This window comes from Corythoichthys intestinalis, chromosome 7 (genome assembly GCF_030265065.1).
Source record: "Corythoichthys intestinalis isolate RoL2023-P3 chromosome 7, ASM3026506v1, whole genome shotgun sequence".
Lineage (NCBI taxonomy): Eukaryota > Metazoa > Chordata > Actinopteri > Syngnathiformes > Syngnathidae > Corythoichthys > Corythoichthys intestinalis.
The window spans coordinates 54,140,469-54,155,524 of record NC_080401.1 but is presented as its reverse complement, the minus strand read 5'-3'; the positions used below and the strand labels follow the sequence as shown (position 1 = coordinate 54,155,524).

The following is a 15,056-nucleotide window of genomic DNA, read 5'->3' as shown; positions in this document are numbered from 1 at the left end:
TGCTTGCACAGACTTGGCATACAAGAAATCTATTTAGTGCACAAAATAAAATTCAACAGAAATGTATTGTATCTTAACTAGGACTACTGTTGACGGCGCAGTGATGTGTCAGCACTACACTCCTATTGGTGAATTCGATACGGCAACGTGACACTCCTACTGGTGCGTTTGATGTAGCGGCGCTCCCATTGGTGAGTTACTTTGCATCACGATTGTACATACAGGTAGTCTCCGGGTTAAGAACGAGTTCACTTCCTACCCTAGCGACATAAAACGAATTTCCACCTATGTCGGAATTATCCCTTTAAGTACCCCAAAATAACTATCCAGAAAGTCCAAAAGTATTGTATTTTGTGTCATGATGGAGGATAAAATGCCCTCTGGTGGCAGCGTTGGGTCCAGCTGGACTGTCGCCTATAGGGAATGGGACGTACTACGTCATTGTTTGGATACGCCTCCATGCCGATAATATCCTTTACTTCCGGTCCGGCAGACTCAAACGCGGATTGTAACGTGTGGTAGTGCTAAACTAATTCCTTCGGTGTATTCGAAAGAAAATATGGGTGTGTATTGTTGTGTTACCGGGTGCAACAGCGTCTCCAACCCACGACAAAAAAGGGCAAGGAAAACTGGACTCACTTTTCACCGTTTTCCTGCATGGAGGACCAATGAATGGGACCAAATATCAGTGTTTTGAAACAATTCTGATACTGCTTATGATCAATCACAGTATCACAATTGTTAAGCCTATCACAGTTAATAATCAATTACTGTAATAATATGGCCTATATAGGATCGTGGAGAATCGGCAACTTACATGGACGACAAACAATAACACTTCACTGCGTTAAACAAGCGGCACATTTTATTTAACCCACAGTATAAAGTGTACAAGCAAGCAAGCAACAAATGTATTTCAGCTCATAGATTACATGCAATAACATAAATCTCATTACCGTGTGCTGGAAGGACGGAGAGCCGGGCGTCCTCAGTAATAGTGAGCGAAGAAATACCAAGGCTGGGCGACCGCGCGTAATCCCACAGCGGACTCTAATTGTACTTGTCGCCATCGCTTCTTTATAGCAAGTACTGCGCCTCGTAACTTCCCCTCCCGTTCGAGTTTCACACGGCTTCTGAGAATGTTTGGATCTCCCTTAGACGTTTCGCACGGCCTACGGCCTTCGAGAATCCTTACTCCCTTTTTGATTTTGCGGTCAGGCTGTACCTTGCAGCTTGATAAGGTTGAATAACACATTCCCTTCACACGGTTTGACGAGAAAACATGTTATGTTCACTATTTTGCGGAGTCAGCTTGATAGGTTGAAAGCAACACATTCCAATATTCCCCTTCATTCCACTCCTGGTGCTTTCAACCACATCAAGCCGAGTCCTGATTAATTAATTAGGCCTTGTGCAAACTTAACACATTCCTTTTGCACGGTTTGACGAGAAAACATGTTATGTTCACTATTTTGCGGAGTCAGCTTGATAGGTTGCTTGATGTTAGTTGATGAGGTTAAAAACAACATTCCTTTATATAAGGCTTTGGGGCCTTGTCTTACATTCCACTCCTGGTGTTTTAAACCAAATCAACTCTAATTTATTAATCCTACTGTATAATGTCTCCAATTTTGCTGAATCCATTGAAACCAGGGATCCCCCCACAAATTAGCATCGGTTACTATTTCATACACCGCGGCTATAAGCATATTTACACGGTCAGGGTGTCGCTCTATACGGCGATAAAAGAATCCACCCCTCATATCTTGGTAGTCCAAGATATGCCCCCCTTCTTCAGTAGTTATAGTTACTACGCATGCATCTACCCCGTCTAAGTCTATTGTTTCTACCAGTACCCTCATAATTCTAACTGATGAAATATTTTCCGGGCAACCTGGTCCTCTAGACGTTTGACATAGCAACAAATTCCAATATTACATAGCGTAGTTAAAGCAATAGCGATTAAGACTAAAATCATTGGTGGAAGCAGCGTTACTCTAGCAGTTTGTGATAATCCTGTAAATATGTCCCACCAATGATGAGCAGATTGTAATTTTAGCAGCATGCAAAATTTCTCCTTTAGCCATTAACGTTGATACCATCAGCTGGGAAACATTGGACGCATGTGAGTTAATCAATTTCTTTATCTCAGTGGATTGTTCCAATGCGCATTTGAAACGCTCCAAAGAGATTTGCCATGGTGTATGTAACACTTCCCATTGCACAGCCGTAAACCGGCTAGCAACTGTGTAATTTGTCAACCAATACGTCCCGTTTCCCCACTGAAAGAAACGAACATTACGTAGGCATCCTACAAATGGAACCGTTGGCAACATGGAGTGATTTTGGGCAGTGGCCACACAAAGGGTATGTGGTCCCACCTGCCACAAAATGTCCCTACTCGGTTCCCTTGACCAATCGCATAAGGCGAAGTCTACTTTTGTTAAGCAAGGATTAACAAATTCGTGATGCAATTTACAAGCTAGTCCTTTATCTGTGTTCTCGCAAAGATCGGTATTAAAGGTTTGGTTCGTTCCCGAATTAAACCATTCACCTTCTATATGCAAAAACCAATAGCCTAGTTCAGTTATTACGGGTAATACCTGGAATTTACATACGGTAACGTTTGAGGTTACTGTGTATTGTGTCCAATATCCCCTACATTCGGTCGTATTACAAATCGTATATTCCGAATGTAACTGTAACCATAACTCAGAGGATATATTCCAAACACTTCGCCACTCCCGGTAATTCCCTGTAGTCATCATTCGTACAAAACGCTCCTTCTGCGCCTGTGCATGTAGGTATTGTATGCTACATGTGGTCCAGTTTAGCTGTTTAGTCACGTTGGTTAAAACACTGCTAGTGGCGTTCCATATATTCAGTTCCCATTTAAATACGTCCTGCCATAATTTAGCATTTTCTTTTTGTCCCACTATTGAATTAGGAAGCCACATTCCTACTTTTAGTAGGGCATCATGAGTTCCCTGTCCGGTTCCAGCTAATTTATATCGCGTTACCTCATTATCAATGGTATTGGATACCCCCAATAACGTTCCCGTTCCTCCTAACAACGTGTCATACCACTCTCTCTTCCTCCGAGCACACGATGGAAAAACAGGGAATACCACTTTCCAGTGCATTTTCGTAGTTATCACTGATTGTGTCAAAGGTGTACATGTATTAATTATAGGTGTTAATACTTCTTGTGTTGCATCCCACATCCCTTTATCCCATGACAATTGTGCTAAGAATAAAGACGCCGCTTCTTCATGAGGCGCGATAGATGTGGGCATCCAAAGCCCTACGGTCGAGAGACCGTGCGCAATGTCACTTCCGGTGTTAGACAACATAGTTCTGGTGACTTCTCCATCAATCGTGTTAGAGATGCTTAACACGGTTCCGGTTCCACCCAGAAGGGTGTCGTACCATGCACGCTGTTTCCGTGCGGCACATGTGGGGAAAGGGGGAAACAAGACGATCCAGTGAATCTCCGTGTGCGTTTTCTTCAATCTGGGGACAAAGGGGGCAAACAAGGGGGCAAAGGGACCAGAAGGGGGATCCAAAGGAACAGGAGCAATTCATCCGATCCCTCGAACTTCCGTGCTGTTCGAGATCCATAGGTCAGACGTGACCTCGGTCATGTGACACGTTTTGTTGTCGAGATGCCACAGACCGACCGACAGGTGTTTCAGACGTGACCGTGATGAGGCATCCTGCAGCCACCATGGGAGCCCTGCGAACCCTTCCTGTATTGTTGACTCCTGGGGTGCAGGGGGCGGGGGGGGGGGTCCAGAGGAGCAGGGACGACCTTCCTTGGACACCGGACTCCCCGAGCGTCCTCCACCATGCAGAGCCGTAGCGATCTCCCAGTAGATGTCCCAATAAACCGCCTCCACATCACATTATCAATTGTCAGGCTGGAAGAAGCAGAAGAGATTTCAAACGCTTCGGACCAGACACATTTTTGTATCAATTTTTCCCGTCAGATTTCACAATAAACGGTTCTGAAGTCAAATTGTATATTACAACCCCCAATTCGCCTTGATAATCAGCATCAATAACCCCCAGCAAGTATAGTTACCCCTTTAAGTGACAATCCAGATCTAGGTAAACCCGGAGTAGCTCGAACAGGTAACTCGGCGGTTTCTGCAATCTTATAAGTTGTCCTGTATGTCTTCCACTCACATTCCCTGGCTAAATGTACCCTTTGATGGCACAAAAAGCACCTTCTTTCTAACATCGCAAAGTCAAAATCGTTATAATTATTTCCACTTGGCGAAGCGCCAATATTCACTTCTCTCTTCAGATTGTTCAATTCCGTCTTTTGTAATTTCCTGTAATTACATACATTATAAATTTTGCCATGGTCACTCATTACAAAATTGGCCACTATTCCACGTGACGACAAAATCTAGAATTGTCTATTAGCCACTGACATCACAGCCGAACAAAGACAGCCAAATTCCATCAGCATGCGATCCAAAAGCCGTAAGCCTAGACAATATTTCGTATCTTCAAAATTCCTTAAGAAAAAATTTCAAATTCAAATTATCAATAAAGCAACTCATGACAGTCAAATTCAAGTTGTCAATAAAGCAACTCATGACAGTGTTCAAGTTATCAATAAAGCAACTCATGACAGTAAGTGTACATTATTAACCCTTAAGTTGCCAATACCACACCTCAACTGTTACAGCTGCATCAAGGTGAATAATCACTTTATCACTGTTCCCATTAACATAATTTGTCAACACTATCAATAATCCTTGTTGTTTTGAGTTTCTGGGCGGGAACTGGAATACCATCATCTGTTGATCAGGCAGATGCTGGCATGCAGCTGTCCCCACCCTCAGTCATATTCGATTAATCAGTTAATCAAATGTCTAAACACAGTTTAATCCATGAGCTTGTTGATAATTAAATTAATTCCCCTTAACATTCTATAAGTTTCAATGGAGCTCAACAATCTATTCTCATCTCTAATGAAATTCCATTTCAAAATCATTTTTGTTTTACCTGTTTTCCCAATTTGTTTCTCAATTTTATCCTAAATAATATAAGGAAAAGGCTGGAATATTCCCAGCTGCAATTACAACCTCCCCTTATAATCAATTTGGGCAAAAACCCAGCGAATGCCGTCGAGGACCCCATGTTGCAAATAGGGGCCACCGAAGGGCCGCACTCCTCATGTTGAAAAACGTTCCCTTCTTCCCATTTTGCGCAGTAAACGGTCAGCTATTCACACACGATCCCACGCAAAAAATCATAATCAGTCACGCGACAATAACTACAATTATACACACACAATAAACGTTCAACTATTACACATGAGCCTCGCAAAAAAGAATCATGACGCGACGCAGCCTCACGTTCAGTCACACAATAACAACCATCCCCAATGGCTTATCATACAGGACAGCACAATTTCAAATACAAATCAGAATTACCGTACATTCTACCAGTGGCTCACAACAGACCAAACATAAAAAACATACAATTTGAGGTCAATGACGAACTAACTGTCAACACAGATCCACAGAAATTCCTATTTATCTGACGTCATGTGTAGTACAATCCCCTAACGCAGGGGTTTTCAACCCAGTCCTCAAGGCACACTGTGGGTCCTGGTTTTTGTTCCAGCCGATCCAGCAGAGACAGTTGAACCAATGAGGCTTCTGCTAAAACAAGCCACACCTGACTGCAATCAACTGATTGCACTTGTAAAACACCAGATTGGGGAAAAAGTGTTGTCATCTTGTTTGGTAAGAATGAAATCCTGCACCCACAGTGTGCCTTAGTGGAATAGGTTGGGAACCCCTGCCCTAACGAATCCACGTATCGGGACGATCATCGCATCCGCGCAAACACGACGCAATTCCATTCCACGGTTCTTTTTCCCAACGAGGAGTTACGATCTTTCCATGCTTCTGCACAAATCCACATCATTTTTCGTACACCCCCTAAAGGCGCTCTTTTTCGGACCACAACCTGAGTCAGTAAATCTTTGACTGACGTCGGGCTGGCCCCTGTTGTCATGTTAACCCACGGACCAGGGCGTCCCCCATTCCGCGTTAACAATTTCCCAATTTCTCTATACTCATGACTGTCCCACCCCGGCATCCCCGAGACGCAGTCAGCAAAACCCCCTTCGGGTTCATCCAAAGTTTTACTTTTACTCAAACAACAAGCCATGTCCAAGTCGCAGTTCTCCGTAAATCCTGTCCGTGACGCCAAAATTGTTTTGAAACAATTCTGATACTGCTTATGATCAATCACAGTATCACAATTGTTAAGCCTATCACAGTTAATAATCAATTACTGTAATAATATGGCCTATATAGGATCGTGGAGAATCGGCAACTTACATGGACGACAAACAATAACACTTCACTGCGTTAAACAAGCGGCACATTTTATTTAACCCACAGTATAAAGTGTACAAGCAAGCAAGCAACAAATGTATTTCAGCTCATAGATTACATGCAATAACATAAATCTCATTACCGTGTGCTGGAAGGACGGAGAGCCGGGCGTCCTCAGTAATAGTGAGCGAAGAAATACCAAGGCTGGGCGACCGCGCGTAATCCCACAGCGGACTCTAATTGTACTTGTCGCCATCGCTTCTTTATAGCAAGTACTGCGCCTCGTAACTTCCCCTCCCGTTCGAGTTTCACACGGCTTCTGAGAATGTTTGGATCTCCCTTAGACGTTTCGCACGGCCTACGGCCTTCGAGAATCCTTACTCCCTTTTTGATTTTGCGGTCAGGCTGTACCTTGCAGCTTGATAAGGTTGAATAACATTCCCTTCACACGGTTTGACGAGAAAACATGTTATGTTCACTATTTTGCGGAGTCAGCTTGATAGGTTGAAAGCAACACATTCCAATATTCCCCTTCAATCAGAGACCACGAAGGCACGACGGATGGCTTGGGTCGCGGCGGTTCGTCGGAAAAGCAATTCTTTTGATCATATTTCTGCTGGAATAAGTGTGTTCCCGTCATTTCTACTCTGGTAAATTGAACGATTTATCCACTGTTTTGGTTTCAATACACGTTTTTTTTTGTGTGTTTTTTTTTTTTTACCGCTGTGTAAATCTGCCTCGGTAGCAATGCTCACCTACATTTGTTGTGTTCCTTGCATATGAAATACTGACAACACATCCCGATTGGTCACCATGTCTCTTCTGGGGTTGTTCTGAGGTCAAGCACTACATCGGAGCCTTATGAGAGGTTGGAAAGGCGAAGAGTGCACGCTGAAACTTTGTTTGCTGTGCTCTTACAAACATGAGCCCAAGTGCTGTTGTGAAAAGTCAATAAAATGGGAATACCAAAACATGACTTTAACAAGTTCTTGACAAACTGTAACTGCTTGCTGTTTACTTAAGCTTTTCATAATAAACAGGTGTAATGATTACAAAGTCAGGTGATTTAATATTAAAATTCACTCTACTCATTTTACGCTGCCTTTTAGCTCTATAGACTGTATGGGTAAAACACCGCCATTATAGATTGATCGCGACAATGCGTGAGTGGGTCGTGCAGCGCATGCGTTAATTGCGTTAAATATTGTAACGTGTTAAATGTATAAAATATTAATTCTCGCCGTTAACGCGATAATTTTGATAACCCTACCTTAAGCTTAAAGATTCTGCAAGCGTGTAACACATTATGTCTGTAACATTAAATACAATTAAAAAATGATTTAATTAACAAATATATATATATATATATATATATATTTAAAAAACAGATGTCCGATATTTTTTTGCCGATTACGATACTTTGAAAATGACGTGATCGGGCCCGCTCGATCGGCATCCCGATCAATCTCTAATGAATACACATGTGAAACTTTTGGGGTTCGGTAGCTTTAGCAAGGTTAAGAAGCACTGGTCTAGATCAAAATGGGGGGGTGGTTGACCTCAGACTGACCTGCAAAAGAATTGTAAATATATATATTAAAAAAATCAATAGCAGCACAAACTTAGCACAAAGAATTGACATAATTTATACAAAACTTTGCATTTGACAGGGGGTCAACTTCGCAGAGGTGAGAAACAGAAGACCAATTAGCATCCAATTTCACTATTAAACCTTTTCTGTGATTTTTTGGGATGTACAGTGCATCACAAAAGTGAGTACACTCCTCGCATTTCTGCAGATATTTAAGTATATCTTTCATGGGACAACAATGACAAAATAACACTTTGACACAATGAAAAGTAGTCTGTGTGCAGCTTATATACTAGAGTTATTTTGAGGGGAAAATAAATTAACTCAAAATATAGCCATAAATATCTAAAGCCCTGGCAATAAAAGTGATTAGACCGCATGGGAACAACGCACATCCCAAAATGTCCTAATTGAGTACTGCTTGTCATTTGCCCTCCAAAATGTCATGTAACTCGTGACAGGAGTGCTGTCAGCATTGCTGCAGAGATTGAAGAGGTGGGGGGGTCAGCCTTTTAGTGCTCAGACCATACGCCGCACTCTACATCAAATTGGTGTGCATGGCTGTCACCCCAGGAGGAAGCCTCCTCTGAAGATGGTACACAAGAAAGCCCACAAAAAGTTTGCTGAAGACATGTCAACAAAGCACCTGGATTACTGGAACCATGTCCTATGGTCTGATGAAAAGGGCGGGCTTTCTTGTGTACCGTCTTCAGAAGAGGCTTCCTCCTGGGGTGACAGCCATGCACACCAATTTGACGTAGAGTGCGGCATATGGTGTGAGCCCCCACCTCTTCGATCTCTGCAGCAATGTTGACAGCACTCCTGTAACGAGTCACATGACATTTTGGAGGGAAAATGACAAGCAGTACTCAATTAGGACATTTAGGGATGTACGTAGTTCCCATGCGGTGTACTCACTTTTGTTGCCAGGGGTTTAGATATTAATGGCTATATTTTGAGTTATTTTTGAGGGGAAAATAAATTAACTCTATTATATAAGCTGCACACACACTACTTTCCATTGTGTCAAAGTGTCGTTTTGTCAGTGTTGTCCCGTGAAAAGACATACCGTATTTTCGGACTATAAGTCGCAGTTTTTTTTCATAGTTTGGCTGGAGGTGCGACTTATACTCAGGAGCGACTTATGTGTGAAATTATTAACACATTATGATATAATTTCACATGTTATTTTGGAGTGACGCTAATGGTTTGGTAAACTTGTTAGCATGTTCTTTATGCTATAGTTACTTTATCTGAATAACTCTTAATAGCTATGGCCACGGAGAGGGGGAGGGAGACACGACTGCGAACCTACGTTCAATGTTTAAGCCTGTAAAATATCTCTACAGAGGCAAAACCTGTGTGTATCATCTTTTCTGTTGTTGTTGTGTGTTTTCCACCCGCGATCGGACACTTAGAGTCAGCTGTGTGGTTGTTTGAACGATGTGCTAATGCTAGCGAACGCATGCTAACTGTTTGTGTCATTGGTGTAATAGCACCTAATTATCATTTATTTACGCTGACGCGAACCTGTTTGGTATCAAGGACAAAATTGATTCAGAAAATTATACGGACGTCCAGCATCGTCATTTAGAAGTTTAGCTCGCTGTATAGCCAGGACCGAGCCGTAGTGTCCTGGTGAGGACAGTATATTCGCATTTCGTTGTTCATGCATCATGTAACATCATACTGTACACTTATTCAGCATGTTGTTATCTATTGTATTTTTATTAGATATGTCCCGATCGATCGGGTCCGATCACGTCATTTTCAAAGTATCGGAATCGGCAAAAAAATATCGGACATGCCTTTTTTTTTAATATAAATATATTTTATTAATTAAATTGTTTTCTAATTGTATTTAACGTTACAGACATAATATGTTACACTCATGCAGAGTCTTTAGTTTAGGCTTAAGGTAGGGTTATCAAATTTATCCTGTTAACGGCGATAATTAATTTAAAAAATTTATCACGTTAAAATATTTATCGCAATTAACGCATGCTCTGCACGACTCACTCACGCATTGTCGCGTTCAATCTGTAATGGCACAGTTTTACCTATATATATATATATATCTAAAAGGCAGCGTAAAATGAGTAGAGTGAATTTTGGCAGCCTTTGGAGCCTTTTTTTAATTGGCTAAAGCCTTACAATCCCTCTCCCTACGATTAGAAATATCGTGGGAAGCAATGTGGGGAAGAAAGGTAGTAATTCATCTTTGTCTTAACACCCTATATTATTTCCCAAAGCAGAAAAGATATATCAATTGGTACCACTGCGCACAGTCATGGTTGCACTTCCCATCATGCATTTGGGCAGAAGTTAAATGGTTACAGTAGCATTTACTGAAAGCTCAACAAATACACTAGATGGCAATATTTAGTCACAATATACAAAGTCACAAGTCTTTCTATCTGTGGATCCCTCTCAAAGAAACAATATTAATAATGTAAATGCCATCTTGAGGATTTATCGTCATAATATACAAATACAGTACTTATGTACTGTATGTTGAATGTATATATTCGTCCGAGTTTTATTCATTTTTTTCTTAATGCATTGCCAAAATGTATATGATCGGGAAAAATGATCGGGAATGATTGGCATTGAATCGGGAGCAAAAAAAAAGCAATTGGATCGGGAAATATCGGGATCGGCAGATACTCAAACTAAAACGATCGGATCGGGAGCAAAAACACATGATCGGAACAACCCTAATTTTTATATTAAAATGCCTTTCAAGATGACATATCTGATTTATGTGTTGGATTTTATCAAGTAAATTTCCCCCAAAAATGCGACTTATACTCCGGTATGACTTATATATGTTTTTTCCCTCTTCGTTGGGCATTTTATGGCTGGTGCGACTTATACTCAGGTGCGACTTGTAGTCCGAAAAATACGGCTTAAATATCTGCAGAAATGCAAGGGGTGTACTCACTTTTGTGATACACTGTATGTGTCCAGAATATGCTCAGCTATCAATTTAAAGTCACTTTCTTAGGACCTTTAAAGTCCAGCGTTGTCTTTTTGTCCGTTTTTGTCCTTCGTACATACGTGGCTGTTGACTTGCGTTTTAAAGGTGAATCTTTTCTGACAGACGTCGCAACTGAACAGCCTCTCTCCTGTGTGCGTCCGCATGTGCATGGTGACGTACGCTTTGGTGGAGAAGCCTTTGTGACAGACGGGACACGCGAACGGTTTCTCTCCGGTGTGCGTCCTCATGTGCGTGCGCACGTCTCGCTTGCAGAAGAAGCAGCGACCGCACACCTCGCAGCCGAACGGTTTCTCGCCCGTGTGCGTCCTCGTGTGCGTCTTCAGGTGAGCTTTGGTGAAGAAGCGTTTGGCGCAGACGTTGCAGCTGAAAGGCTTGTCGGCGAAATGCCTCTTCATGTGGATCTTCAGGTACTGCTTGAGGGAAAAGGCCTCGCCGCACACGCCGCAGGCGAACGGTTTGGTGCCCGAGTGAGTCTCCACGTGCGTCTTCATGTCGGATTTGGTGGAGAAGCTTTTGGAGCACACGCCGCAGCTGAAAGGTCGCTCGCCGGTGTGCGTGCGCATGTGACGTTTTAACGTTCCCTTCAAGCTGAAGGTTTTACCGCATTCCGCGCAGATGAAGGCGTTGTCGGCGGCTGGCATCGAAGCGCTTTCTTTAGCAGTCTCGGGAGAACGAGAAGAACCGGAAAGCGCGTTGTCGTGCATGTCCAGTTCTGATTTAGTCGGGGAATTTTGAGTGCGCGGAGAGCAAACGAGAGGTTTCTCCAGAGAGTGTGTCCTCCTCATGTGTATGGTGAGATATTTCTTGACGGGGAATTTTTTTCCGCAAATGTCACAGTTGAAAGGTTTCTCCCCCGTGTGCTTGACCTGCACGTGAACCTTCAAGTCGGACTTCCTGGTGAAGTTCTTACCGCAATAGGAACACGCGAACGGTTTCTCGTCGCTATGTTGGTTTACACTGCCGCGCTGAACGAACGTTTTGCCGCATTCAGCCAAGACGAGAGGGCTGTCGTCACCTTTGGGGTCTGCGTTGTCATCGTCGGAGGTGCCGTCGTTCGACACGGCGTCGGCTAGCTCGCCGTTAGCTTCCGAGATTTCGTTTTTCACTGTGACGCCACGCCACCCGCCACTGTCGTCTGCTTCCTGTTTTACATTCGGGGGCGCCGCTGGCTCCTTGTGCTGGTCGGGAGGAACATTTTCTTCGCTTTCCACCAACACTTTTTGAATTTCTGAAGGACGAAAGACGTGTGTTAGCATTTTCAAGGTCTTTTATTTCTTTAATTTGTCCATAAACGAGGTTCACACCAAAGTTAAACCGTCGTGCTACAATGCCTACATCACCAAATAATAAATAATAATGCCTTGGATTTATATAGTGCTTTTTTGGACACTCAAAACGCTTTACTTTCACCCCGCACTCGGTGGTAAGCCACGACTGTAGCCACAGCTGCCCTGGGGCAGTCTAACAGAAGTGAGGCAGCCTTCCGACCGCCATCCAACCACTCGTTCTCACATACCTTTCACACAGGCAAGTAGGGTAAAGTATCTTGCCCGAGGATACAACGACAATCAGCACAGGTGGGAGCTGGACTCGAACCATCAAACCTTCAATCACGACCCTCTAAAACACCTGCGCCACCGTCGCCCCCAAAATCAATACATATTACGACTTTAACCTCATAATAGCAGGTGAGAAATTACCTTAAATTACAATTTTTGCCTTGTAACATTAAATGAAATTACATACCATACTAACTTTTTACTCTGAATGTTCCGAAAACATACGATGAACGGCGAACATTCATTCGCTGCAAGCCCTCATGTCCATGTCCCTCATGTAATTGCAAAGGCTTCTGTGCTAAATATTAGCGCTGATTTTCTCAGGGGTGCAAATACTTATGAACCACAGTAAACTACAAATAAATTATTGAAAAATCATACAATGTGAGTTCCGGATTTTTTGTGCAAAAGGCATCTATTATTGAAATTTCATACCTCTACATATTTTCTTAGTGGGTGAACTTTCAAAATCACAAGATGTGCAAATACTTCTACTCCTCACTGTATGTCTTATTTTTAGATGCTAGTGGGGGAAAATTGAGTTTCAACTCCTTTTATAAACACAAAACAGTTTTTACATTTGCAAATTTACATTTAAGAATATATACAGAATTTAGTATGAAAAATACTAAGTTTGACAGCTGCGTTGCGGTTACGAGCATTAAGGCGTCCGTTTCAACGTCAATATAATTACCGTAATGCAGACGCAAAGCAAAATGGAGGAACTAATATATTCAAGAGAACAATAGACAAACTAATGTGTAGATATTGTATAAGATGACTTGTTGAAAACAAACCAGCTGCGTGCAATCCAATTTGTGGCTTGAGAAGAGCGTCCAGAAGTTGTCGTTGTCGCTCGTTCTCCTCTTTGCTTCGACAAAGTTCTTCCTCGTAGTCCACCAAGGTTCTCTCAAAGACTTGGAAAATCTCTTCGACAGCCACGTTGAGTCGCTGCTTCACCAACTCTTTTAAAAAACGCACTTTGCACATTTTTACGATTGCAATTTGCGTTAGCTAGCCAACCGCGAGTCGCGTTGACTTCCGCCTTTTTCTTCTTCGGTGGCGAATTCTGCAGTGGTTTTTGTGGTGCTGACATCTACGGGATTGACTTGCGCACTACAGCTATTTGTTGAGTTATTTCATTACTTGTATTCAATATTAAACTTAGTTTTAGCTCCTTGATGCCTGAATTTGCATTTAAAGAATATTAGTAACGCATTGGAGGAATACATATGTACATAAAAAGTGAATTGATTTAAAAAATAATGTAGAATTTTACATTTTAAAATACGGACGAGAAATTATAAGGTCGAAAAATTTAAAAAAATTACAAAACGTAAAGATTAAAAAAAAAAAAAAAAAACATTTTCTTGTTTTTAAAAATTAAAATAATACCAACATAAAAAGGGGAATTAATATAATTTATATTTTTTAAATTTGAATAATTGTCTTGATTTAAAATTTAGGATTTTTCCTTTTCTTTTCCAGATTTTTATGCACTTACTTTATGTATATAATGTAAATTCAGGCATCCACGAGTTCATGTTGCTAAAAGTTCTATTCAAGCACGGCGCATTCTTAAAATGGATTGGACATCGATTGCTGTAAATGGCAGTTAAACACGATTTTAATGCTAGTCATCCCAACTGAAATGGATTTGTCCTAGGTTTTGAGACATTTCACCATTCACTTGAATAAGAACGTGTTTAAAAGAACTGAGGGCTGGCAGAGGTGTCGCGTCCCATTAGGCAACCAGGCAATTCCTTAGGGCCCCCAAGCCATCAGGGGCCCCCAGAGGGCCGACAGATTTAGCACATGCAGCTTTACAGCGACAAGTGTAGGGAGTGTTTCAATAACAGTGAATCATTTGGCAGATTATCTAACAGTTTTGTTATCAATCCCAATCAGCACTAACCATGTCACGTAGATTATACATGTTTAAGAAAGTCCAATCAGCTATTAATACCACATGATTGTTTAAAGAGTGACTCACCAAGTACTCTCCGGAAAATCCTTGCCGAGTTGCTTTACGTTGATTTCACAGGGCACCTCATTATTCATGTGACTACTTAAAGAAATGCTGATTTTTTTCCCCCCAAAAAGTCTATTAATGGGTCTATCGTATTCCTCATCGAATACTCTATAAGAAAAATATAACATATATGCATCTAAAATAATCCTAAACTATTTCATTAGCAATTTTAATACTCCTTTTAGCAAGGTTCCTTGGGTATATGCAGAGGCGTAGCAAGGATCCCCGGGGGCCCCAGGCAACAAGCAACATGGGGCCCTTCGAACGTGTGCAAGTAAGGGGGACAGTTGGACTTGGAGCAATAGCATATTTAATAAAAGTATAATAAGGCCTGGGTCTCATAGAGCACTTTTTAGGACACTTGAAGTGCCCGGCTTCTACTACATTGGGACATAAAACTACAGTAACATAGTACACTCACCCTTGTCTTGCTTCCTTTTCTTCTCTTCTGCTGTTTTTTCTCTTTTCACTTCCGGAAGGATAACTTCTCTTCATTTTGGTTATACGC

The 15,056-nt window shown here is 41.9% G+C and overlaps 3 protein-coding genes across 4 annotated transcripts in view; all 3 read right to left on the bottom strand.

Annotated features, from left to right (window-relative positions):
* The window catches only part of palld (palladin, cytoskeletal associated protein), a 144,886-nt gene extending 132,822 nt beyond the window's left edge, over positions 1 to 12,064 (bottom strand). For both annotated transcript variants that reach the window (XM_057841882.1, XM_057841885.1), the window contains exon 1: positions 11,973 to 12,064. The gene's annotated coding sequence lies outside the window, so the exon portion shown is untranslated. The remainder of the gene's footprint in view (positions 1 to 11,972) is intronic.
* LOC130919305 (uncharacterized) lies at positions 832 to 7,227 on the bottom strand. Its single transcript, XM_057841888.1, has 2 exons — positions 6,508 to 7,227; positions 832 to 3,920 (listed from the first exon to the last, which is right to left on the bottom strand). The coding sequence occupies exon 2, from the start codon at positions 3,351 to 3,353 to the stop codon at positions 1,998 to 2,000; it is 1,356 nt and encodes a 451-aa protein (XP_057697871.1). The 5' UTR covers positions 3,354 to 3,920; positions 6,508 to 7,227; the 3' UTR covers positions 832 to 1,997.
* LOC130919304 (zinc finger protein OZF-like) lies at positions 10,069 to 13,583 on the bottom strand. Its single transcript, XM_057841887.1, has 2 exons — positions 13,314 to 13,583; positions 10,069 to 12,185 (listed from the first exon to the last, which is right to left on the bottom strand). The coding sequence occupies exons 1-2, from the start codon at positions 13,504 to 13,506 to the stop codon at positions 10,969 to 10,971; spliced, it is 1,410 nt and encodes a 469-aa protein (XP_057697870.1). The 5' UTR covers positions 13,507 to 13,583; the 3' UTR covers positions 10,069 to 10,968.
* Between the last annotated feature and the right edge of the window lie 1,473 nt (positions 13,584 to 15,056).